Source organism: Mus musculus, chromosome 12, assembly GCF_000001635.26.
Source record: "Mus musculus strain C57BL/6J chromosome 12, GRCm38.p6 C57BL/6J".
Lineage (NCBI taxonomy): Eukaryota > Metazoa > Chordata > Mammalia > Rodentia > Muridae > Mus > Mus musculus.
Genome location: NC_000078.6, coordinates 104,960,535 through 104,987,428, shown reverse-complemented (window position 1 = coordinate 104,987,428; position 26,894 = coordinate 104,960,535). Strand labels below are relative to the sequence as shown.

Here is a 26,894-nt window from a genome sequence, read left to right as displayed (position 1 = left end):
GAGAGTGAGACAGGGCTTGTAGAGAGATGCCTTTTGGCACTCAGCCTGCCTCATGCACGTTGCCTGGTTTCATCCTCAGAGAGCCACTTAATCAAGGAGTTGACAGACAGCATCCTGGACCTTCATTAGGTTCTTGATGGCCCCATGTCTCTCTATCACTCAGCTTTGCCACTCCAGGGCCTTCAGCCAGTGCGTGGAACTAGCACATTGAAGAGGGTAGAGGGTGGAGAGCCTCTCGGCCGTGCCTGCTGGAGTCTGTGAGCTCAGAAGCCCAGGAAGGGAAGGAATACTGGAACACAAGTATACAAATCAGTCACACGAGGCTGGCCTGGTGATACCTGCGTATAGTGCCAGCTACGCACGAGGCTGAGTCAGACGGATCGGTTGGATTGAGCGCAGGAGTTTGAAACTGGGCAACAGAGCAAAGTCTTGTCTTGTGAAATAAGGAGTGATGTGGGTGAGAATGAGTGCGTGAGCTGCTATGTCAGAAGAGTCTCAACGGGAGGCATACAGTCCATGGTCACTGTGACTGACAGCTCTCTGAGGAGGCATGGGTTTCAAGGGAGAGGCCCAGGAAGTGGCTAGCTGGCCAGGCAGGTCTAGTGGGTTCTGGGACTTTCATTATATGGGCAAAAATCTTGCCCAAGGAGACAGAGCAACTGGGGATTGGGCCAGCGCTAACTTGGCATGTGCCTCGTTTTCAAGGACCAGATAATAGCAGTGAGTGCTAAACTCAGGGATGCTGGGGTTGACAGGTGCCTGATGGGGGACAGGATGTGACTTCCTGGATGACTCCTCCTTGCTGAGTCAGGTCTTCACAGGGAGGGTTTCCAGGCCTGGGGGTGTGGGGGGGCGGGGGGGTGAGGGGATGGGGCTGGTGAACCATCCTTCAAGCCAGGCAGGCCCTTCAACAGTCATTCTGCAAGTACTTGGACTCCTGACCATTCTGTTCCCTGCTGAGGTGTAGAGGGAGGGTAGATCTGCTTTCCCAGAATTCCATTCTCCCCACATTGTAAGAATGGCCCTGGGTGGTACCCTAAGTAAAGGTTTCGGGCCTTGTCTCCTCCCAAATGGGACCCTGTTGGTACCTTTTCCTCAGAGTACTTACTGAGCCCCACAGGGATGAGAGAGAGACAGCTTGCTGTGGGAAGAGGCAACAAAAGCTGGAGTTTGAGAGTTCTAGGAGGTCTGGGTCTGGGAGACATATTTGCCACAGGGAGGTGACAACAGGGAGCCCTGCCATCTGGGAGAGCAGCCAGCACCTCAGGTGACCGTCAGTGCCTCTGGGGAGATGGAGAACAGAACTCAGGAGTATTAATTACAACCATTAGAATTTAGAGCCTGGCTATGCTCTGTCTTCCTCTAAAAGAGGAAGCCAGCTCTGTGTTCTGGAAGAGAAATGGCTGAGGCAGTGTGGGGCAGAGTGCAGGGAGTCAAGGTGGACTGCGATTGAGTTGTTTCTATCCTCAGCCTCTCCCCCACAGCTGGGATGAGCCCTGCCCTCCTGCAGCCTTGTTTATCCTGAAATGCTCATTAGTAGTTAGATGTGTACATCTACAGCCAAAGTGATGGCTCATGGAAGCCAGGCAAAGGCTTGTAAGCCCAGTGGTGGCGAGGTGGAAACAAGCAGAGTCCAGGTCTCACTGGTTGACATCCCTGGAGAATTCCAGGCTAGTGCCTACAGACACAAAGGTGAGTGGCCCCAGAGGGTTGTCTTCTGGCCTCCATTGCACATGTATACACACACTTTCTCTTCTCATCACCCCCCAAACCCCCCACAAACAGAGGGAAAAATTCAACCAAGTTCCAGGCCAGTGAAAGACCCTGTTCTCAAAAACCAAGGTAGATGGATGGCTCTTGGAGAACAGTAAGTCTGACCTCTGACCTCTGGACTCATATATGTGCACACATGACCATGTGCTCACATACTCTCTCACACACTCGTGCACCTTTATATATCACCCCCGCTTCTCTCTCTCTCTCTCTCTCTCTCTCTCTCTCTCTCTCTCTCTCTCTCTCTCTCTCTCTCTCTCAGCTCCTTTCAGTCTCTATTCTACAACTTATTTTTGTATCTGGGTATGTTTTGCCTGCGAGCATATCTGTGCATGCAGTACCTACAGAGGCCAGAAGAGGGCATCTGGTTCCCCAGAACCGGACTTGCAGAAGCTCACAAGTCTCCATGTGGGTGCTGGGAATCTAACTCTAGTCAGTCTGGAAGAGCAGGCAGAGCTCTTAACTGCTGAGACATCGTTCTAGCTCCTGTCTCAGTATTTCAGAAACTGATGGGTGAGTTCTGGCAATTTGGCTCAGCAGACTTCCAGAGGCTTCTGAAGGGTTTGAGGGTAGGTGCACCTGCCTAGTTGGTCTTCAGAGGTGTGTGTGTGTGTGTGTGTGTGTGTGTGTGTGTGTATCGCCACCTTCAGTGTGAAATACAGATACTTAACATGTCTTCTTTAAAGTCCGGCTGTGTTGAGTGGCTGGTATCAGCCTCAGATGGGACAATTCCACATCTCAGCCAGGCCCCAATGGTCCCAACACCCACCTCAGCATGCTCTGCCTACAGCAGATAGCTAGTCCCATGCCTGCAGACCACCTCTGCCTACTCTCTGTCAGCAGCTGGCCCTGTGTGCAGGAACCCCTAAGAATCCCTGTGATTGGCACTCCTCCTGTGCAAATTGCACCCAAATCCACAACGCTATGGTAAAGCCTCAGCGCCCCATCCTGCACCAGCCGTGCCCTAATCGGCCCCCTGCCTTTGAGTTGCCAATGCAGAGTTTCCCAACTCTTGGTATCCCCTAGCCTAGGCCTATGGCTAGAGAGCTTGGGACTGCTCCCTAGAGATGCTATGGTGTAGCCAGCCTCAAACTTGCTTTGTAGCCGAGGATAACACGGACATCCTGAGCCTCCTGCCTGCATCCCCGAAGAGTTGGGAGTGCAGGCATACACTGCTGTGCCCGGCTCAAATGCAACTTCAAACAATAGCAACAACAAAAATCTGAGACTAAGGATGGTGGCATAAGCGTTTCATTCCAGCTGGCACAAGGCAGGGGCAGGAGCAGGGGCAGGGGCAGAGAGGCAGAGAGGCAGAGAGGCAGAGAGGCAGAGAGGCAGAGAGGCAGAGAGGCAGAGAGGCAGAGAGGCAGAGAGGCAGAGGCAGAGAGGATATCTATGTGTTCAAGGCCAGTCTAGTCTATGTAGTGAGTTGCAGGCCAACTAGTCTCCATAGTGAGTTCCAGGGTAACCAAGGTTACATACCTTATCATTGATGGCTGCATCAATGGATCTGGAAACCGTGGGCATGGAGGGCTGACCTCACAGCTAGTTGACTGAGGTGCCAGTGGAACCTGCCCTGCCCAAAACCTGTGTGCATTTTGCACAGTCCCTGAGCCTGTGTGCTACTGTTTTGTTACCTTCAAGATGTGATAAAATGTTCCATACTTTAGAGGCTGCTGCCCTGGAGGGGTGTGAGGTTAACGGGGCAGCACGCAGGTGCCTGGCTCAATAGCTGGTTCACGCTTTTCCAGAGTCCTTGGCCCTCCTTTTTTACACTCCATTCCTAGAATCACCTTCTGTAAACATGATGAAAGAGAGGCCAAGGACCATCCCCTTGGCAGTCTGGGCAGTGATCTCTTGGTCGGTCGCATCCTCCGCCATCCCCCTTAGCCTGGAGGAAAGGAACCTTCCCACTGCACGCTTGGAGAAGCTTTGGGATTAAAACCAGCTGTGGTGCAGATAATTAAATTCTGTGTATTCAAGGCCAGAGGGAAGGAGAATGGAAGGGTGGGAACCATGTGTGGCAGGAAGGACTGAGTCACTGCTGGGGCTGGTGAGTCACAACGCAGGGAGCATGCCCCTTAGGACTCAGGATCAGTTTGTGGTGGGCCAGCTAGGGTGACTGGGCGGGAACGCTGGGATGTAACCTCTCAGAAAGCCACTGCAAAACCTTAGCTCTCCTCATCATGATCTCTCCACACCTTCAGGGTTCCTGAACGAAGTGCCAGTAGATGAGATGGGAGGGCACAAGGGTGAGAGCATCCAGTACAGGCAGTCTGAGGGGACCTGGCTGCCCCCATGGAGCATGTCCCAAACTCTAGGTTCTTGAGCTGAGACCCAGGTCTCTGAAGATAGCTCACACAGGGCTGACTGCCCCAGTTCCCCACATCAGTTGGCTGCTTTCAATGGGGCCGCAGCCCAGGCAGAGGCAGGCAAGGCAGGCTGTGTAGCACTTGGGACTAAAAACAAATGGCTTAAATCCAGGCTGTCCTGGGTTCAAGACCTGTCTGTGCTACTTGCAGGGTTCTTAGTATCCGCGAACCTCAGTTCTCTTATCACCACAGTAAGGAGAATAGTGTGTGCCTGTGTGGATCTCTGTGATAATCTGTAATAATTGAATAAATATAAATCCTTCCTCTGGAGCAGTGCTTCTCAACCTTCCTGCTGCTGTGACCCTTTAACACAGTTCCTCATGCTGTGGTGACCCCCCCCTCCCAACCATAACATTATTTCATTGCTACTTCGTAACTGTAATTTTGCTACTGTTATGAATCGTAATTTAAATATCTGTGTTTCCTGATGGTTCCAAAGGGCTCATGATCCTCAGGTTGGGAGTTGCTGCTATGGAGTCAGGCACATGAAGGATGTCCTGGAAGTGCTGGCTGCGGCTGTAACCACTGTGAAGCTGGAATTACCACTCCCGGGCCGGTTCTTAGGCTTCTCTGACTCTGTTTCCCTCACTGCAGAATAAGGCCGATAATGCCAGAGTGTGCTTTACTTTGAGAGCCCGACTTTGCCCCTTGCATTATTTGAGGGGGTACGGCCGTGTTTTAGGCATGTCATCAACAAGATATGGTTCAGTTCTGATCAGGGTTCCATGAGCCCTGCATCTCTGGAGGGCAAGCAGTACTGCAGGCTATGCCCAGTGGAACCTTAGAAAGGGACATTAGGTAGGTCGGTCTGTCTGTCTGTCTGTCTGTCTGTCTGTCTGTCTTAGTTTGCTTTCAATTGCTGTGATAAATACCACAACCAAAGGCAATGTGGGGAGGAAAGGGTTTATTTGACTCACAGGTTATAATCGTAAAGGAAAGAAACCAGGACAGAACTAGAAGCAGAAACTGATGCAGAGGCCACAGAGGGATGCTGCTCACTGGCTTGCTCCTCATGGCTTGCTCAGCCTGCTTTCCTATACCATCCAAGACCACCCGACCAGGGTGGACTCTCTCCCCTACATCAATCATTAATCAAGAAAATGTCTTGCAGACTTGTCTACAGGTTAATCTGATGGAGTCATTTTTCTCAAATAAGATTTCCTCTTCCCAGTTGTCAACAAAACAAAAAAAACCCAAACAAACAAACAAAAAAACAACTGACCAGCACAGAGGGATTAAGGCTAGGGGCATGGTGCTTTACCAATAACACCATAGAGCCAAGTAGGGACTCTCAGCTTGAAAGAAGGAAGGGAGAGGAGGGAGATCTGACTGACCCCAGGAGACAGGACTTGGGAGCCAAGCTGTCAGGAGGCCAGGTTAGGCATTTTTGCCAATGCCAAGAACCCAGCCCTTCCTGCAAGACTAGCTCAGCCTTTTGCTCTGGGAGCTAGACTTGGGGTACAGGGATCCTCCAAATGGACAGTGTGCTTCGCTCTGGCCCAGCGCCCTCCTATCTGCCTCTCCCCACCCCATCTGTGCCTATGTCATTGTCTTAGCTAGGGTTTCTATTTCTGCGATGAGACACCATGACTAAAGGCAAGTGGGGAGGAAAGGGCCTATATGCACTGTAGCCCATCATTAAAGGAAGCCAGGACAGGAACTCACACAGGGCAGGGTCCTGAAGACAGGAGCTGATGCAGAGGTCATGGAGGGGTGCTAACTTGCTTTCCATGGCTTGCTCAGCCTACTTTCTTAAAGAACCCAGGGCCACCAGTTTAAGGATGGCACCACCTACAATGGGTTTCCCCCTCCTCCATTAATCACTAAGAAAATGCTCTATATCTGGATCTTACAGAGGGTTCCCCCCACCCCCCGCAATTGAGTTTTCCTTCTTTCAGAAAACTCTAGCTGTGTCAAGTTGGCATAAAACTACTCAGCACAGGGATGGGGGAGCCAGCCTCTGAGGGCTGCACTGCCCAGACTCCTGTGTGCTGGCTTCTGCCAGGGCTAAGCCAGGAGAAGGCTGGGGTTTGCTCCAGTAGCCTGTCCTGCTGAGTGGCCTCCTGTAGTTACGGTGTCTCCTTTGGGCTCCAGTGCCTGCCACCTCCACCCCATGTCTGATGGTATCACCATCTCTTTTTCTCTGGGTCCCTTTTGTCCTATGGTGGCTCCTTGGTCCATTACATCCATATAGAAATTTTAAATTACCTCTCTGTAAACTGTTCGAAGGACACCTAAATCACAAATATGGATTGAAAAAGCAGTCAAAAACTAGAAGAAAAGGATGCTTATTAATTTTGAAAGCTAGAGCACATGTAAAAAATTTACTTAAGATTTTTTAGAATCTACTAGATTCTTCCAGAACATTAAAAAAAATATTTTGTTTTTGTTATGTGTGTTTGTGGTATGTACACGTGAGTACAGTGTATGTGGAGGCTGAAAGGGTAGGATTCCTGGAACTGGAGTTACAGGTGGTTGTGAACTACCCAGTGTGGGTGCTGAGAACTGAACTCAGGTCCTCTGCAAGAGCAGTATGTGCCTTTAACCTCTGAGCCATCTCTCCAAACCCGGAAAGAATCCTTTTAAAACTTTATTTAATTTTATGTTTTTAAAATTGACACTGAAGCCGGATGTGGTGGTGCATGCCTTTAATCTCAGCACTCTGGAGGCAAGGGAGGCAGATTTCTGAGTTTGAGGCCAGCCTGGTCTACAAAATGAGTTCCAGGATATCCAGGGCTATACAGAGAAACCCTGTCTTGAAAAACCAAAAATAAATAATAAATAAATAAAATAAATAAAATAAAATACTATTTCTACTTGGGATTTGAAGATATATATATGTGTGGGTACATGTATATGTGTATATGCACATATTATATATACTTATATATTGTATATAGTGAATGCATAATATATATGTGACTTATTAGAGTGACTTACAGGCTGTGGTCCAACAATGTCTGGATACCCACAGAAAGTCCAAAATCCAGTAGCTGCTCAGTCCATGAGGCTGGATGGCTCAGCTGCTCCTCAGTAGACGCTGGAATCCCAAAGAAGTAGACTCCAAAGCTCGTTCAGGAATGGATTTACCAGTGAGAGTGAAAGCAAGCAACCATAGAGAGGAGAGCTTCCTCCTTCCAGGTCCTTTGTGTAGGTGACCAGCAGAAGGTACGGCCCAGATTAAACATGGATCTAAAAGTGGGTCTTCCCAACTTCAACAAATTTAATTAAGAAAAGCGTCCTCATGGGCGTGTCCAGCCATTTGGCTTTTAGTTATTTCCAAATGTATCAAATTGACAAGCAAGGGCAGTGTGTGATTACCTGCATGTATATGTGTGCACTGTGTTTGTGTCTGGTGCCCACAGAGACTGGAAGACATTGGATCCAATGGAACTAGCTACAGATAGTTGTGAACTGTGAACCACCAAGTTGCTAGCTGCCAGTTGGTGCTGGGAACCGTACCTGGGTCCCCTAAAAGAGCAGTAAGTGCTCTTAACCCCTCAGCCAATCTCTCCAGCCTATTGTTTGACTTTTCAGCTGTCAGCTCCTTACACTCTCTTGCTTTCTCCATCGGCTAGACTTCAGGTTGTCACGTGAGGTCTGTGTAGTGTTGGGGACCCCTGGATAGAACTCAGGGACCCACAAGCTTAGATGGGAAAGTGACTCCACTCTCCCCTCCACTTGACCCCTGACGGTTTTCTGGCTCATACAGCAGGCAGCAGCAAAGCCCCTCTGCTATTAGCAGGGCCTGGCATTCTGACATGGGTATTTTTAGTTTACGGTGCAGCTGTCGCACAGTCTCCAAGTGTTGGTTATGTTCAATATTATTTCAGAGTTACTGGAGTTAGAAGATCTGTGGTTCAGATCATGTGATTTACTGTGTTAATAAAGTAGTGTGTGTGTGGGTATGTGTGTTTGCGTGTGCGTGTGCGTGCGCGAGCGCGAGTGCGTGCTAGAACGTGTGTGTCCCAAACTGGATTGTCAGTATTTGCTAGCTGGGTCATCTTATGCCTGGTTTTCTTAACCTCTTTGCACTTGAGAAGGACCTTAGCCTTCCGCAGCCACACATGCCCTATGGGCAGCTGTCCATCCTGAGGGCTGCGGGGCTGTGTCTGCTTATTTACTGCTGGGGCTGCAGCGTCAGGTGGGCAGGGCGCTGCGTTAATGAAATTCCTTGGTGTGGCGGCTTTGCCCAAGAGGTTCAGATCCCCTGAACTCTGCCTGCAGCCTCACCAGCCAGTGTGAGTGCCATCTGATGCTGGGCTTAGCCCTGCCTGCTGTGAGGTACACTATTGGGTCACGAAGCCTTCTGCTTGCAAGCACTGCTCTGCTAATCACGGGGCACTCCTGTCTTCTGAGGCCGTGGGGATGATTTTTCTGTCCCCGAGTTCTTGGCTTTGCTAAATAGGAAAGCAGACTTCTCGGAAGCTCTACAAGACTTGCAACTGGGCAGCAGTTTGGAGCCACAAAGAACCCGAGCAGAGGCTAAGCACACGTGAAGGCATATTTCAAAAGAAGTGTTGAGAGGCAGGGAGTGGCTGCGGGTGTGTATTAAGTTTCTAGAAAAAAATGTCAAAATAGCTCTACAAGAAAAACAACAAAGTGGGGATGGAGCAACACCGTGGGGCGGAGCAACACTGTGGGGGCGGAGCTCTGGATCAGCAGCAGCTACTCCCACTGTGCAGCCTGCTCTCCGCCACCCACCCATGCCCCTGCCCTTTGGCCCTGCGCTGCTGGCATGGCCTTTTGTCTGCATCTCTTTGTCTGCCACAGATTCCTCCGCCCAGTGCCATGGGGATTGGGGGCCAGCCAGATTCCTGGCCAAGGCTTTTGGAGAGACTTAGTCATGTTCAGAAAGGATTTTGCTTATTTTTTTCCAATTGTAAAAGGATGGTTGCTCTTTCCTGAAAAAAAAAAAATCTCACAAAATGTGAGGTTAAAAATAAGACAGTGCAGGCTGGAGAGATGGCTTAGTGGTTAAGAGCACTGGCTGTTCTTCCAGAGGTCCTGAGTTCAATTCCCAGCAACCACATGGTGGCTCACAACCATCTGCAATAGGATCCAATGCCCTCTTCTGGGGTGTCTGAAGACAACAACAGTGTACTCACATACATAAAATAAATAAATCTTTTTTTTAAATGTACAAAATTCTCAAAGGACTAATAAAAATATTTTTTAAAAATGTTCAAAAAATAATAAGACAGTGCTAGAGAGATGATAACTCAGCAGTTATGAGCACTGCTCTTCCAAAGGGAGGCCTATAAGCACCTGTAACTACAGCTCCATAGCATCTGACCCCTCTGACCTCTGTGGGCACCCACATTCACATGTACACACACATACATACATGCACACACATAATTAAAAATTAATAACTATTTAAAAAAATAGAAATAAGAGAGGAAAAAGACCCTCTGTGGTGATCTTAACTGCCTGTGGATGAATGCTCTTAGCCAGGTGGCTTCTGAAGTCACAGTGACTCTTCCCATGGGAGAAGCCTCAGGTCATATGTATGGACAAGGCCTTGGGAGGGCCTGGGCCACTTCTACACACCCTCCATTCTTAGTCACATGGGCTCAGAAATGGGGAGACCCCAGCCTCTTTATATTATAGGGTTGTTGGTTTCTTTTTTTTCCTTTTTAGAGGTGATTTTTAAAAAAGATTTATTTCTGCTTTGTGTACGTCTGTATACTATGTATGCATGCAGTGCCTGTGAAGGCCAGAAGAGGGCTTCAGACACTCCTAGAACTGGAATAACAGGTGGTTGTAAGCCACAGTGTGGGTGCTGGGAACTGAACCCAGGTCCTCTGCAAGAGCAGCTAGTGGCTGTTGGTGCTCTGGGTGGTCTGGTCTTTCCTCTCTCCTCTCCTCTCTTCTCCTTCTTTCCTTCTTTCCTTCTCTGCCTCTTCTTCCCCAACCCCCCCTTTTTGAGACAGGGTTTCTCTGGAACTGACTTTATAAACCAGGCTGGTCTTGAACTCAGAAACCAGCCTGCCTCTGCCTCCCGAGTGTTAGGATTAGATGTAGGTTCGTAGCTACTAAATACATAATTTTGCCTCGCTTCTTGGTATTACGTCCTCAGCATTTACATTCATGCGCTCCTGCTGAGTCTGTATTCTGCAAGCAGCTGTGTCATCTCATCGTGCCTCTCCACCCCCTCAGTGGTTTCTTTCCTCATTCCAAAGAGTTTCCCCTCTGTTTTCATTACGTGTGTGTGTGTGTGTGTGTGTGTGTGTGTGTGTGGTGTGTGTGATACAACTAAATATATTTTTACAGATGAGAGAAAGCATGTGATATTTAAGATATTTTATCTTGAACTCTCATGTCCTAAGCATTTTGCCATTTTAAATAGCATGACAGGGACACAACTCAGTGGTTGAGTTTCTTTGACAGACACATAACCTCGTGTTCTATCCCCAGCACTTCAAAGAAACAAAACAATGATGGGCTGTACCCCCATTCTGGACTGCTTCTGCCAGCACCCTCAGGCTTATTGTGCAAGGCATCATGGGAGGCTGGCAGATAAGTCAGACCCAATCCCTTTAATTGGAATGTGGATGTAAAGAACCTTAATCCAAAGCAGGCTCTAGTCGCTGTCAACTGACACTGAGCGACTCTGCTGGAACGCAGAAGAGTTTTGTCGAAGCTTAGTGGGCTTTTAAGAACGCTGAATGAGAAATCCGAGACTTAACTTCACAGTACAGGGTGAGGTTAGGAGCAGCAGCCCAGCCAAGGGGACAGGGGTGGGTGGGTGGGTGGCTTGCCCAGCTGGCAGGTGTCACTAGGGAACAGGTGGGCTTTATCAGAGGGGCTGTGTCAGCTGACTGCCTGGGTCTGTGGGGAGCCCCACCTCCCCACCATGGAGGGACACATACAGGGGCTGCTGGAGACCCAAGCTGGTGTGAAGTGGGGACAACATAAGCGCCGTGGCCATTTCCTTGCCTCATTAATTTCGGGAGTGCTCTGGGTTTCTGTGGGTTTGGCTGATGCCAGAGGCAATGTTTCTTCAACTGAGGGCGTGAGGCTCATTCAAATCAAGCTTCTTTTCTGTTGTGCCTTCTGTCTGTGAGCTTTGAAACTCTCCTGTTGAGGGTCTGAAACTACAGTTAGGAGACAACCTGCTCCCAAGGTAGAGAAAGGGACAGAGAGGCTATATGCCAAGGGGATGTCTCTACCAGCCTACTGTTCCCATAGCACAGGCTAGACCTGTTCTCTGCCTGCCCATTTCTAGCTCTGGACACTTAAGATTGACAGCCGTGCCGAGTGGGCCGCTGGTATGCTGGAGAGCATGGTGGTGGTGGTGGTGGTGGGGGGTGTTGGTATGCTGTGCCCACAGCCTGGGCTCTCTCTGTAGCCCCTGACCCCTGACCTTATGTGGCCCTTCCCAGCCCTCGCAGGTGCGATGACGCAGCAGCCCCAGGAGGACTTTGAGAGGAGCGTGGAGGATGCCCAGGCCTGGATGAAGGTGATACAGGAGCAGCTTCAGGTCAATGACAACACGAAGGGGCCCCGAGCGGCCCTGGAGGCAAGGCTTCGAGAGACAGAGGTAGGCAGTGGCCTGGCTTTGCTGGTCTGGAGCTGAGGCTGAAGTTCTGATGTTCCAGAAAGTTCCACAAGAGGAACCTGCTATTCGTTCATACTTTGGTTGCAAGGGACAGAGCCTGCATTCTGTCCCTTCCATTTCAGGGCGGGAATCTGTACATCTGGGTGGGTTCCCTAACACTGCTGGCTCAGGCTTGGCTCTGTTCAGGACCCACTCCTTGAACTTCTGGATTGGTCCACTTCTTCCATCAGTGGGGAGGGTTAAAAGGATCTGGTTCAAGGTGTAAGAGATGCATAAGGCTCTTAGAGAGTGTTAGAATTCATTTCCCAGCATTCATGTCTGCTAGCTCACAACCACCTGTAATTCTAGTTGTTAGGAATCTCTTGTCTTTTGGTCTCTGCAGGCATTTGTGCTCATATACACCCATGCACGCGCACACAAACATGCACACACACAAACACACACATGCACGCGCACACATAATTAAAAATAAAATAGCTGGGTAATGGTGGCACATGCCTTTAATCTCAGCACTCCCGAGTCAGAGACAGGCAGATATCTGTGAGTTTGAGGCCAGCCTGGTCTACATAGTTTCAGGACAGCCAGAGATACACAGAGAAACCTTGTCTTGAAAAAACAGGCAAACAAACACAATTTATTTTAAAAGGTGGGAGTAATGTAGGAAAATGGCTCAGCAGTTAACTGGCTGTTCTTTCAGAGGACCCAAGTTCCGTTCCCAGCACCCATGTTGGGAAGCTCACAATGGCCTTGACTCCAGCTCCGGGGGATCTGACACTCTTCAGCTTCTGAGGACACACATGTAGCATAGTTTGGTGACAGATGCATCCAGAGGTGTGCTTTGCCAGTCTCCCAGGTGGCTCTCAGTCCAGTCAAGTTGACAGATGAGATTAGCCATCCAAAGTCTTTTGTTTTTCTCTAAAACTCGCCATGGTTTTTATGCTATGGAGCTAAGCTTTGTCTGGCATTAGAAGTTCTTCATATCCATGACCTCTGTGCCCCCATTGTCACCCCTCACAAGTTATGTGTTCCTCCTTGATTTCCTGTCACTAAGCCTTAGCTCATGGACTACATCTCCTCAGAATACCCATCAGCTTGCCATGAGTGAGCATGTGAAATGAAAAGTAGCCAGTCCTTTCTGACTGCTACTAGCCACCTAGCTTCTGGGTGCCCCCCTGACCATTGCTGCCTCAATTCCTCGGGGGCACCGCTGTCCCCCAGTGTTCCTCCTCAGCTGCCTGTCACCTGAAACCTTGCAACTGTCGAGGAGTTGCAAGTGAGGAGGGCTCAGAGGGACATAGGAGGAACTGTTGGCCAGGCTGGTGTGTATGTCTGTGTGTACACATGTGTGTCTGTGTGTTTGTGAATGTGTATGTATCTGTATGTTTGTATGTGTATGTGTGTTCTGTGTATATGTATCTGTGTGTGTATATGCGTGCGTGTCTGTGTGTTCACATGTGTGTCTGTGAGCATGTGTGTGTGAGTATATGTGAATATGTATGTGTGTCTGTTGTATGTGCTTGTGTGTATGTGTGTTTATGTGTCTGTATGTTTGTGTGTGTGTGCTGTGTATATATATGTATCTATATCTATGTCTGGTGTTTATGTGTGTGTATATCTGTCTCTCTGTGTGTGTCTGTGTGTATATGTGTGTGTGTCTGTGTGTATGTATCTGTGTGTTTATGTGATTGTATGTCTGTCTGCATGTGTCTCTTGAGTGTATGTGTCTGTGTATGCATGTGTGTGTCTGTGTATTTGTGTATATGTGCATATGTCTGTATATTTGTATGTATATGTCTCTATGTGTATGCCTTTGTCTACGTGTATGTATGTGTCTGTGTATGCATGTATATATTGTATATGTCTGTGTGTGTGTATATATATATGTATATATATATATGTATATATATATGTCTCTGTAGGTATGTATGTGTGTGAATGTAAGAGTCTGTGTATATGTATATATATGTGCATGTGTAAATCTGTCTGACTGTATGTTTGTATGTGTATATCACTGTGTGTATGTATGTGTATGCATGTGTGTACATGTGTGTGACTGTATGTGTATGTGTGTGAGTTTGTGTGTGTGTGTGTGTGTGTGTATGTGTGTGTGTATGTGTGTATGCACTCAGCCCTGGAAGTGGGAAGAGAACTACTTGCCCCATGGATGAACACTGGGATGGGGCCATACTGTGGATACAGGCTCCCAGGCCGGGCTCACTTTGTCCACTCTCCAGTTCCAGCCTTATTGGTCCTAAGCTTGAGCCCATCCTCAGATTTCTCACCAGCTTCTAGACCCCTTCCTGATCAGGTCACCTTTGCATTGCTGGGGTCTGGCTTCCAGAGGCCAAGTGTGAGCATCCCTAGCTATGTCTTGTTTCTCCACTTTCACTCCTCCTCCTCCTCCTCCTCCTCCTCCAATTGTGGGCACCATTCCTGTGGGTATCAATGCTGCCTCCTTCAAGAAGCCCTCTTGGATTTTTCCCAGTTCTTTGAGCTTCCAGGTAGCTTTTTTGTAACAAAGTCTGTGATTCTTGCATCTGTAGCTCTCTCTCTCTCTCTCTGTCCTGCCTGTGAATCCCAGAACGGACCACACTGTCTGGCGACATGCCCAGCTAGTGGTCAGCTAGTGTTTGGCTGGGTTGAGGCGAAGCCCTTGACTAAGTCTTGTCATCTAATTGGCACCCCATTCTTGTCACCAGCTGCTTGGAACCAGCAGATTACGGCTTCTGCTCTTACCCCTCCCCTTGCCAGACTTCCCTGGGATCCCTGTTTGCTGGTGAGGGGACCTATGCTGAGTGGACAGAATGGAGCCCTCAGGCTTCCGCAGGGTGGGCGTGGCAGAAAGAGGGACCAACTCTTCCTCTCTGGGCCCTAACTTTGCTGTGGTCTCAGCCTCTCCCCACCTCAGGGCACAGCAAATGGCTCTTCCTACCTAGTGAGGGGCAGGGGCAAGCCTGCAAGTTTGGGGAAAGGAGGTTACTACGTGTTCTGTCTCTTCTGGCACCTGCTAGCTCCTTTGCCTGCTCAAGGAAGCGTCAAGGTTAGTTACATGCTTGGGAAGAGCGGAAGGTGTCAGGTGCTTTCATGATCCCCTAAGTCCAGCCTGTGCCTCTCCTATCAGAGATGGATGGGCAAAGGCAAGATCACTGGGTAGGGAGGTTGACTTTGGGGAAGAGAACTTTGACCTTGCCACCTCAACGTCAGGGTGGGTCCCTTAAGGGTGTGGCCCGAGAGGTTGAATCTTACTTCTTCCCCAAGTTAAAGGGTCTCTTGGTTTGACAAGCTAGTGGGGTCCACTGGGACTCAGGGACCTAGGAGACTTCCTGGTCCTTTATTCTCTGTTTTCTGTAGGTCCTCAGCATTCTTAGCTGTAAAGTGAGTAGCAATATATATATCCACCTCACAGGTACGAGGACTGTGGATGCTCCTTCATACATCTGGCCATGAGAGATGCTGTCTCTTAATTTTTGTTATTAGTCAGATCAAATCTCTGCCTGGCAAAAAATTCATATCCAGCCATGCTGCAAGACTCTGTTCCCGGTGTGGGGCAGCAACCTGCGTGCTGGGTGCTCTTCCAGAATGGTGGTTCTCAGGCTGTGCTTTGTGAACCCATTGAGGAGTCAAATGTCCCTCTCACAGGGTCGCCTGAGACCATCGAAAAACACAGATATTACATTACTGTTCATCACAGTAGCAAAATGACAGCTATGAAGTAGCAATGAAAATAATTTTATGGCTGGGGAGGGTCACAGCCTTAGGAAGGTTGAGAACTGTTCTAGAACATTCCACAAATGGCTCTTGCATCTTCAGCCTACCTTGGAGGTATTGCTGTCTTCCTTGTTGCTGATTATTACTGAGTAGGACACAAGGGTTCTTGTCTGAGGCCCTGATGTAGCCACTGCCCAGAGAGGGTGGCTTACCACATCCTGCCACCCCACAGAACAGAGCCTCCTTTTTCTTGTAAGGATGCTCCCCACTCTCCAGTTGGCTTTGTCCCATATAGAGACAGGGGCAAGGGGAGGGAACTCTTCTAAGTTTCACTCTTTATAGCGAGGAAAAGTCCCAACAATGTCATGCCATCCTGGCTAGCTTTTATCATATGGAGCCATGAAGATGGAGTGGGGACTATTTACACGTGTAGGGGGAAGGTCTGACTATGCAACAGTCGACAAAGTGTTTACTTGCATGCTTTGTCAATATTGTTTAAGACAGAATATCTATTGGACACAGCCAGAATTGCTGTGTTGACACTGAAAAGGACTGCATAGAGTAGCCCTGTGGTCTGCCTAAGGTCACACACTGTCAGAGAGGGTCACACTTGAATGTTAGGAGCCCCTCCTTCACCATTCTCTGAGAAGGAGCAGAGATAACTGGGCTTCCTGGGGTATGAAAACTGAAAACTAATCCTGAGGTTAGGTCAGGGGGCACTGCCAACAAGCCATGTAAGTAGGCAGTAATAAAAGAGAATAAAATAAGCTGGTCGGTGGTGGAACACGCCTTTAATTCCAGCACTTGGGAGGCAGAGGCAGGCGGATTTCTGAGATCGAGGCCAGCCTGGACTACAGAGTGAGTTCCAGGACACAGCCAGGGCTACACAGAGAAACCCTGTCTTCTTGAGAAACCAAAAAAAAAAAAAAAAAAAAAAAGAAAGAAAGAAAGAAAGAAGAGAGAGAATAAAATAAAGAGATTCTATTGTCTGTAAAATATATACATATACATATATATATATACAAACACACACACACATACACACATACATACATACATAGTAGACAGTTACTGTGGCCAGTGCAGTCGGGCCAGGTGACATGCTAACATGGGGCTTACTGCAACCCTGGCGTTGGCTGTAACTATTACTTCCCTTCCTGTCACAGGTCTGGTGTAGTACAGAAGTCATATGGCAAAGGTCACCTTAGAATGATCTTTTAGTCCATAAATGGCCCTGGAACACATCCAGTCACCTGACAGGAGGCCAAGCTTATGTCTCTGAATAATAGCAATTAGTAGTGACAATAGCCAAGGCAAGGTGCCACTTGCTTGTCCTGGGAAAAGCTGAAGGCCAGATGAGATAAAAAGATGCAGAGCATCTGAGTGTGCAGCTCCGAGAGGTGATGGGTACAGGGCTGATGAGGTGGATGGGGAGGGTAAAGGGGCTTACTGTGTTCCAGTTTCCTTCCATGGCTATGGTAACACACATAACCAAAAGCTACTGAGAGTGGAAAGGGATGATGACTTCCAAGTCACAATCTACCATTAAAGGAAGTTGAGGCAGGATCCCAAGGCAAGAGCTTGAAGAGCAGTCATGGAAGAACATTTTGCTCTCTGCTTCTCTTTCTATCTCTCTTACAGCTCAGGCCCACTGCTTAGGGATTGGTGCCGCCCACAGTGGGCTGTGTCCTCCCTCATCAATGGACACTCAGGACAGTTCTTCACAGGCATGGCTCCAGGCCAATCTGCTCTGGGAGATCTCTCAGTTGAGATTCCTTGGATGAGTCTTGGATGAGTCTAGGTTATATCAAATTGAGAGCTGAAGCTGTCTGTCATAAGCCTGGCGGTGTAAATTTGATTCCCAGGGCCCACAGTAGGAGAGAACAGACTCCCAAAAGTTGTCCTCTGACCTTTACATGTGTACTGGGATACACATGCACCCACACTTGCCAACACACAACACACACATGCATGCACACACACACACACACACACACACAAATAATAAGTTTAAAGATAGAGATAAAGAGGGAAGATGTTGGGAGAGACAGGCTAGGGGCACATAGAATGGATGTAGGCAAGGCTCTGGGGTGTCCTTAAGTGAGTCACCTCTCAGGAATGGACTGTACAATTTCAGTCACCCATGGGAGCAAGACCTTGAAACAAGGGCAAAGCAATGTGACTGCCTTTGAGCCCTGGCTAGGTGGGAACCACAATGACCTCTGACAGCTGACTTGAGGGTGTCATGTCACTTCACACGTTGGCACCACACACACACACACACACACACACACACACACACACACGGTGATGTTCGCTACTTGCATGTGTTTTCTTCTGAGTAAGTTTGAGAGGTTGGCCTGCTTGTACCACGATACAGGATGAGAAAGACACGTGCCAGGAGAGAGCAAGCCTTGTCTCAGTTAGAGGCTGGGCATAGCTCAGTTGTCAAGGACAGTAATGACCTCAAGAGCTCCCTCTCTTTCCGAAGCCTCCTCAGGAGCACATCACAAGGGTGCAGGGCCTTCAGCTGAGCTACAGCAACTGTAGCCTTGAAATCCAGCTCTCGGCGTGGGTCCATTGTGGGCGCCTGGTGGTGCCATGTCTGACCCTGGGAAACTGGCTGTTGTACCCACAGAAAATCTGCCAGCTGGAGTCTGAAGGAATGGTGAAGGTGGAACTGGTCCTGCGGGCGGCGGAGGCCCTCTTGGCAACTTGCCAGGAGGGCCAGAAACCTGAGATCCTGGCCCGGCTGAGGGATATCAAGTCTCAGTGGGAGGAGACGGTCACCTACATGACCCACTGCCACAGGTGGGGACAGTCAGGGGACTTCAGTGCCACATCCTCAGATGCTGGTGACTCTCCTTGCCCATTGCCATACCTACCCTTGGGACCTCTGTCTAAGTAACTCTTTTCAGACTTAGGGGTCCTGGGAACAGCATGCCCTCTTTGGATTCAGGTTAGTGTCACTTTCTAACAACAGATAAGCATAATGGTGACAGAGTAGACACTGGAAACTCCGTTTATTGCACCAGAAGTCCTAATAGGCTCCTGGATGTGTCCTCTTTGAAAAGGCAGACATAGGAAGGCCTGGCCCTGACCAGGGAGATGGCTCAGTGGATAAAGTGCTTGCTGTGTAAGTGTGAGGACCTGAGTTCAAATCCCCAGAGCTCTTGTAAATCTGAGCATGGCTATGCATGACAGAACAGAGCTTTCTGCCTTCCAAACCTTTCCATCCAACATTACAGACAAACATCTTGATGTCAGCTGCCAAGATAGAGCCATCTCCACACTAGAGAGATGGCGCCTAAGGCAGGTGAAGGTGCAGGGCTACTGTACCCTAAGAATTCACATGGGTCCTTCATCCCCCATCCCTACCTGGTGGCCACTAATTGGCCCACGGATTTTTTTTTTCAGCCTAACATCAGGGGCAAAGTCCCAGGGGCAATCTTCTAATTGCTTTCCGACAGCATATTCTAAGGTCCTGGGGTCACTGTGGGTAGAGTGAAGGATTTGTGTGCTAGTAGTGGAAGTTCAGAGCCAGAATCTGGGGTGCTGGTGGCTCAGAGCCACCTGGACTTAATCTCCCTAGCAGGAGGCTGAGGGTACACATGGAATCTGGGCTTGACCTCATTTTGGGCGATTACTCACAGGACACAAGGTCTCACAGGAAGGAAGGAAAGTCTAGAATCTGGAGTGTGACTAGTACAGAGAAAGCATTATTCTGTCCCCAGAACAAAGCTCCTAGAGTCTGGGAGGGGTCAGTGACAGGAGCCAGCGGGCAGGCCTCTCAACCCCACCACCTCTGTCCATCCCACAGTCGCATCGAGTGGGTGTGGCTGCACTGGAGTGAGTACCTGCTGGCCCAGGATGAGTTTTACCGCTGGTTCCAGAAGATGGTGGTCGCACTGGAGCCCCCCGTGGAGCTGCAGCTGGGCTTGAAGGAGAAGCAATGGCAGCTGAGCCACGCCCAGGTGCTGCTGCACAACGTGGACAATCAGGCTGTGCTCCTGGACAGGCTGTTGGAGGAGGCGGGCTCCCTGTTCAGCAGGATCGGAGACCCCAGCGTGGATGAAGATGCCCAGAAGAGGATGAAGGCTGAGTACGATGCCGTGAAGGCCAGAGCCCAGGTCAGTGGCGGATGGCTCCATCACCCAAACACCTACCCACCCCATCTGCCTCTGCAGTCCTCTGCAGCTTGCTCATGGTCAGCCCATTCACCACTCACCTTCCACTCAACCTCCTGGCCTGTCTGCTCCTTTCCTGGAGGCATCAGCGAGCCTCCCTCCTCCCACCCCTCCCCTCAGTCTACACACTACCTCTCCAGTCCACCTGCTCACTCATTCATCAGTCTAGCACTCCCCAGATAACTAGTCTATTTATCCTTAAACTGCTTAGCCATCCACCCACTTGCCCACCTGTCTACTCACCCATTCAGACATCCTCTTAAGTGCTAATCATTTCTATCTGCTTTCTTGCCCGCCATCCACTCACTGTCTAACACCCATCTTCACCCTTGTCTGTCCAGCACCTGGTTACCCATCCACCAGCTTTCCACTCCTTACCCATAAGCCAGAGCTGCTCAGAGTTTCACACACATGTGGATGCTTAATACATGTGCACAAACTGACGGACTGTGCTGTTCATGTCCCCGGCAGCTTCCCTTCATCCTCTATCCGCTCTCTCCTTTTCACCTCCCTGTTTTTCTTCCGTCTTAGTTTCTCTCCTTCATCCCTTAAGCCCATCTACTGCTGCTCTTTCCTTACCCCATCCCCTCATCCTTCTGCCCATTCCCCCCATCCCCCATCCCATCCTGGCTGTGCTTTTGTGATGGTTCATTCAGTTACTGTGTTAAATGATTACTTTTTAGAAATTCTGATTTTCTTTATAGGTCTTTAGTATGTCCACCCATTCCCTTCCTCTTAACACCAGATAGGAGAGACAAAAGAATAGAAGGGTAAAATGGGAGACATTATCATTAGACTACTTCCTGCTAACTAGGGGTATCTTGTTCCTTGGGGCAAGTTTGGTCTTTGCTGTCAGAATATCTAATTGTTTCTTCTTGTTCTTCTTGCTCTTGTTGTTGTTGTTGTTGTTCTTCTTCTTCTTCTTCTTCTTGTTCTTCTTCTTCTTCTTCTTCTTCTTGTTCTTCTTCTTCTTCTTCTTCTTCTTGTTCTTCTTGCTCTTGTTGTTGTTGTTGTCGTCCTCCTCCTCCTCCTCCTCCTCCTCCTCCTCCTCCTCCTCCTCCTCCTCCTCCTCCTTCTTCTTCTTCTTCTTCTTCTTCTTCTTCTCCTCCTTCTTCTCCTTCTTCTCCTCCTCCCCCTCCCCCTCCTCTTCCTTCTTTGTGCATGACTACTTAGAAACCTCAACCAACTATCCAATACCAACAACCCCTTAGTTCTCCAAACATCACACAATCACAGAAACTATCTGCAGCTGGCACAATCACTCCTCTGCTGGAGCATGAGGAAAATCACAGCCAGCTGCTGTGGACAATCTGAAGCAGCCTCATATCCCACACCTGGGATTAAAACAAATGCACATTCCTATTTCTGAGTTGTTTTAAAGAAACCAATATTGTCACTACACATCATCACAGAGAGGGGATTTAGGGTTCCTGGTGGAGGCTGGGTTTTCAGTTAGCTGGGTGTATGGTCATGAGGCCTCCATGATGGGACCATCAAGATGGAGGGGAGGAGCTAGCCTTTCTCGTATAGATGTCAGCTCAATCTCAACATGGAAGAAAGGTGTGGAGGCATGAGGGGACGGAGGTCTGTAGAAGTGGATTGTTTTCACCTTCTAACTGCTGGCTGAAATCTGGGAACCCCTGATTTTTCTCTGCGGGTCTGGGACCCCAGAGGGACTGTTTAAGGAGGACTGGCCAGCTGGCTTGGAAAAACCAGAAGTGGCTTGGCCCATGTGACATCAGGCTCTTATGTGGGGTGTGTGTGTGTGTGTGTGTGTGTGTGTGAGAGAGAGAGAGAGAGAGAGAGAGAGAGAGAGGGAGAGAGAGAGAGAGAGAGAGATCATGAAGCTGGAATTATAGACAGTTGTGAGCTGCCTAACATGGGTGGTGGGAACCAAACTTGGATCCTTTGTAAGAGTAGCAAGCACTCTGAACTACTGAGCTGCCTCTCCAAGCCCTCTCTCTCCTTCTACCATGTGCCTCGGTTGTCAGGTTTGGCAGCACAGGGACAGTTATCTGCTTAGCCACCTCTCCACCCCTCCCCCTGTGTGTGTTTTTATAGATGCCAGGCATGTGAGGCAGTGAAGCCTCTGATACAGGTGGGGACAGGTGCACCCCCTTTGGCTCCTGGGGCCACCCCTGAAGAAGCTTCTAGGCCCAGTGTGGAGGTTCTCTGTCCTCCCAAAGTATCAGAAGGAAAGCGCAGGCAGGCCAGCTGAAGCCAGGATTGTCTTCCTTGTTTGATTTGAAACCATTGCTTCTGAGAGCAGCAAACAGCAACATCCGCCCTCTTCCACAGAAAAGGGCTGTCTGGCATCAGGCCATGGGTCCTAGACTTTCCGCAGCCCTTTGTTGGGGACATAAATCCAAGCCACCCTGTTAATTGCTTGGGTTTTGACATTGCTGACAACTCTGCCTGCTGCAGATGGTTTAATTGTTTAGTTTAATGAGAAGGTGGAGCCCTGGTCCACTCTTTCCCCTGTCATTCTCCCACTGGCTAGGCTCTGGCTTTGAAATGGTTGTTGTGCCTGGCACTCAGCTAATCTGGATTTCTGCCTGCTGCCGCTCCTTGCTAGCGCCTGGTCCTCATTGTGGGGATTTTTGTTTACTCTGGACTTTTCTGGGTGCCAGCACCTCATTATTCATACAGGCAGAGCTACCCACCATTCATTCCTGGAAGGAGTCCCCCACCCCACCCCATCCCTGTCTACCCCCATCACCATCGCCATCAACATCAGGCTCAGCCTCTGAGGTTCCTGTCAAATCCACTGAGTCTCATCCAGGAGCCTTTCCTGGGGTTGGAGGGAACTGTGTGTGCAAACCATACCACAGGAAGTGGGAACCACTGAAGGAATGGAAGAGGCCCCAACAACTTTCTGGAGGTGGAGGACTGATCTACAAAGGAGGTGGTCCCTGCCCAAGGCTCTACTTTGGGATGTAGCCAGTCCTTATCTTGAGATTCTCATCTCTTTCCCAAGTGACCTGGTCCTAAGCCTTGGCTATTCCATCTCTAAAATGGGGAGATTTTTCTTAGGCTTGCTGTTACTGTAGAGGTTTAATGAGCTGGTATTGTGTAGTTTTGGTGAACATTGTCTCAAAGGAGGGGAACCACGCACAGACCGATGGGGAAGGCTTCTGATCCTCCTGCCTGCCCTTCTCAAAGGAGCGACTCAGCTTCCCACGGGGTCAGGCACTTCCTAGACATGGCCTGTTCCACCGGGAGGAGCTGAGGTCAGGATGCTTCGGCTGCTGCACTGCCTGGCCTCCCCTGTGGCTGCTTGGCACTGGGCTAAGAACAGGTTTTAGGTGTTTAAATGGGCAGGGAAATTTTCAAGCTTTAGGATCTGTAACGAGAGGCCTGATGGGAACGGGGCCGTTCTCCCCGTGCCCTCTGGCTGCTTATGTGACAGAATGCAAGTGGCTCCCGAATGGTCGAGTCATGGCAGTAGAAGCCACTGACAGGCAAAGCCAAAAAGCATTTGGCTTGATAGAAACAGTTTGGGGTCTCCAGCTTCCGGGTCTCCCCTCATCCCTATGTAGGGATGGAGAGTGTAGTCTTGCTGTCTGGATTTCAGTTTGGGCCCCGTGAGAATCCTGGTTCCTCCTAGATCCAGCACACACACCTTCTCAGGAAGGCGCGTTCTGTGAGCAATGGCTGATAACATGGTTATGGCTTATGGATGCCGTAAGCCACACACAAGCTACACACTGGAAGAGTCCCCTGGTCCTTTTCCTCGACTTTCTCCGCAAACTCCCTCTGTCCTACCTTGCTCCTCTGTTGGTATTGGTATGCTATAAGCTCTGACCAAAGCGTCTCTTTTTCTGGGAGGAAAGTGTTCATTTGGCTTCTTCTTCCACATCAGTGTCCGAGGGAAGTCAGGGCAGAAACTGAAGCAGAGACTGCAGACGGAAGCTGCTACCGTTTTTGTTTGTTTGTTTGTTTTTTGTTTGTTTGTTTGTTTGCTTGCTTCATGGCTTCCTCTCTAGGTCACACTCATCTGCCTTTCTTATACAGCCTAGAATCCCCCCACATCTCTGGCTGTCCTATCTGGGTGACTTTGGGCATGTCACTTCACTGCTCTGAGTCTCAGAGTCCTTGTCTGTCAAGTTGGGATAAAAATGAGAGACCACTGTGGGTGGGTTTACCGAGTATGCATGTAAGCTTCTTAGCAGTGCCCCAGCAGGGCGAGGGCAAGGGTGAGGGCCACGGCTCAGAGGGACAGTGGTATGTGGTCCTTATCATTGTCCATGCTGTTCCTATACCCTATCAAGTGACATTCCTTCAGACATAGCAGGAAAGAATGCCAGCTGTATGGTTGACCAGGCTAGGTGCTGGCTGTCATGTGTGGGACTTTAGCATCTGGTTCTGACTCCAGCATCCATACAGATTCCTTCACACTCCCTACCAAGCTGGTTCTTATTCTGAGCCCAGCCTCAGGCACTGGGCTCCTAACCAGACTGGGGACCCACATAGCAGGCATTTCCCCCTACAGCGCAGGGTGGACCTCCTGGCCCAGGTGGCCCAGGACCATGAGCAGTACCGGGAGGACGTGAATGAGTTCCAGCTGTGGCTGAAGGCGGTGGTGGAGAAGGTGCACAGCTGTCTGGGGCGGAACTGCAAGCTGGCCACAGAACTTCGTCTCTCTACGCTGCAGGTACACCACCGGGACCCAGCAGGGACCCTGTGTCCCAGCTAGGTTGTCTTAGGGCCCTGCTGAGGGAGAACCTTCATATTGTCACAAGTGGGAATAATATAGGTTGCCACACCAGACACAGACACCCGCAGCACAGACTCCTGAGAATCAGAGGATCGAGTACAAAACATTTGGGGTGACAGCTGACAGGTGGGACAGGTCGAACCTGCAGGATCCCCAGTAGCCTGGTCTAGACCCATGTGCCTCAGATGTGGGTGCATGGCATGGCAGGAGAGGTTTTTATTCATTAAAAGTCTGAATGGGTGCTGCTTCTGCCTCCCGGATGATGGAGGTTAGGGATGTAGTGACAGACCCTGCAGTGGCCAGGGCAGCTATACAGTGGAAGTCGTCCCATTCAAGGTGAAGAGCTGTGGGTGGGCACCATGCTGTGGGCAGGAGAAGAGGGTTCAGGCCACCTTTCACACCGCATGGCCTTGGGGGAGCGACTAGACCCTGTACCTTGTGAGTGTATTCAAGGGTTTGGCACCAGATGTATACAAGGTGGGGGTGCGGTAAAGAAACTGCAGACATGACTGCTCTATGGTATGGTTAAGGGGAAGGTTTTTATTGAGAGAGAAAACAGCCAGAGGCATCTGGAAGAGTCCAGAACAGAAAGCGAAAGAACATGGCTAGCAGACCGGACATAGCCGGGGCTGTCTGCACGGGCGGGGAGAAGAGCAGGCGATCAGGACTAGAGAACAGCGAGGATAGCCTGGCTCTCAGGAGGCTATGGTCCAGGTTGAGCATGGTTTTGGATATTTGCACTGCCTGTTGGAGTCTGGGGAATTGGAGTTTCCTTTGGACCAGACAGCAAGTTATCACCAGCAATTCAAGAACCACTTTGCAGCTCTCCTAGGCATCTGTTAATTTACATTTAAATCAACTTGCCTTTGAAGAAGCTGATGACCATTATTTAGAAAGAAAGCTTAGAGTCAGGTAGGAGTGTCCAGCCAGCAGCCCAAAGCTTGGGAGTTTAAGGTATTGGAACGATTGAAACTTTGGGGCCAGTGTGGGAAAGATAAATATAAATGTTTATGTGTGTCTATAATCATATCCTGTCACAAAAAGGAAAGAAAAGAAGACTTGAATCACTGTTGTAAAGGGGGAAGCCAGCACTATTTATAGTTAATATAAAAACATAAAAGCCAGGCCTGGTTATATATACCTGGGGTATTCTGAGGATCAGAAGTTTAAGGCTATCCTTAGCAATAATATATTGTGGCCAACCTGAGCTACATAAGCCACACACAACATTCTTCCCATACCTCTACAAATGTAGCAAAAAAAAAGATAGACATGCATCGGAAGTCTAAGGAGGTATCTGCACACAGAGTGGGGCTTGGTGCCCCTTGATTCTGTTACCTAGGGCAGACAGTCACCCTTGGGATGGTCCCCAGGTTTGCTTTGTGAGTGCAGCTAACCTTTGCTCTCCTGCTGTCCCCCTGTTCCCCTCGCCAGGACATCGCCAAGGATTTCCCTAGGGGTGAGGAGTCTCTGAAAAGATTGGAGGAACAGGCTGTGGGTGTCATTCAAAACACCTCTCCCTTGGGTGCAGAGAAGATCTCAGGGGAGCTGGAGGAGATGCGGGGTGTCCTGGAGAAGCTGAGAGTCCTCTGGAAAGAGGAGGAAGGGAGGCTGCGGGGCCTGCTCCAGTCCAGGGGGGACTGTGAGCAGCAGATCCAACAGCTGGAGGCAGAACTGGGAGACTTCAAGAAAAGCCTTCAGAGGCTGGCCCAGGAGGGCTTGGAGCCCACGGTGAAGACAGCCACAGAGGATGAGCTGGTGGCCCAGTGGAGGCTGTTCTCGGTAAGTCCAGGGGTGTGCTGGGCCTCGGGTTGCTGGAGTTACTCTGTGGTGTAGAATCATAATCGCAGAGAGGCCTTACACCTCTCTGATATGCTTGATTCTTTGGCACCTGAGTTCCCTGAAAGGGCCAAAGAGAAAGTTTGTGTTTCTTCCCATTTTCCAGAAGAAGAAACTGAGGCCTGAAATATTTTTCTCCCTCTTGCAATCCCTAAAGGCACATAGTAAGTTGGTGACTAATTAAGACCCAAGGAACAAAAGACATCCAGGCATGGATTGAAACCCTTTCCTCCCTCAGCAGTGGGATAAAACTGGATGTTCTGGCCAGGGAGTAGTGAGGTTAGAGGTGGTAGAGAGATAGTAAGAAGAAAACACAGAGCAGGATCTGAGGGGGTGGCGCAAGGACCCCCATTTAGAGAAAGCAGTGTGGGCTCCTACCAACTCAGGAAGTCTTAGTCACCTTCATGTTACTGTAACAAAACGGTTGCAGCAACCAACTTATGAAGAGGAAAGGTTTGTGTACCACATGTTCTGGAAGTGCCATTTGAGATCCAGGGGCTGCATTTCTTTGGGCCTCAGGCAGGGACAACATGTCCTGGTGACAGTCTCTGGCACATCATACATATATTTACCACATAAGCCAGAAAGCAGGGCCAGTCAGGAAGACAAGACAAGCAGGCCCTATGAACTCTTTCAGTGGCACACTTCCAACAACCTAAGGACCTCCTCCTGGGTCCCTCCCCTGGACCCCTCCCCCTTTGCACCTCCCCCTGGGCTCCTCCCCTTCTCTCCCT

General features: G+C 49.6%; 1 protein-coding gene across 5 annotated transcripts in view; it reads left to right on the top strand.

The window, feature by feature from the left end:
- The window catches only part of Syne3 (spectrin repeat containing, nuclear envelope family member 3), an 80,655-nt gene that overhangs the window by 23,159 nt on the left and 30,602 nt on the right, over window positions 1-26,894 (top strand). For 4 of the 5 annotated variants that reach the window (NM_001042699.2, XM_006515652.4, XM_006515653.3 and 1 more), the window contains 5 exons: window positions 11,534-11,691; window positions 18,056-18,228; window positions 19,238-19,547; window positions 24,097-24,258; window positions 25,756-26,103. In NM_001042699.2, coding sequence (NP_001036164.1) covers window positions 11,548-11,691; window positions 18,056-18,228; window positions 19,238-19,547; window positions 24,097-24,258; window positions 25,756-26,103 — 1,137 coding nt within the window. In that variant the 5' untranslated portion in view covers window positions 11,534-11,547. The remainder of the gene's footprint in view (window positions 1-11,533; window positions 11,692-18,055; window positions 18,229-19,237; window positions 19,548-24,096; window positions 24,259-25,755; window positions 26,104-26,894) is intronic. The other variant, NM_172500.3, reaches the window with a different exon arrangement.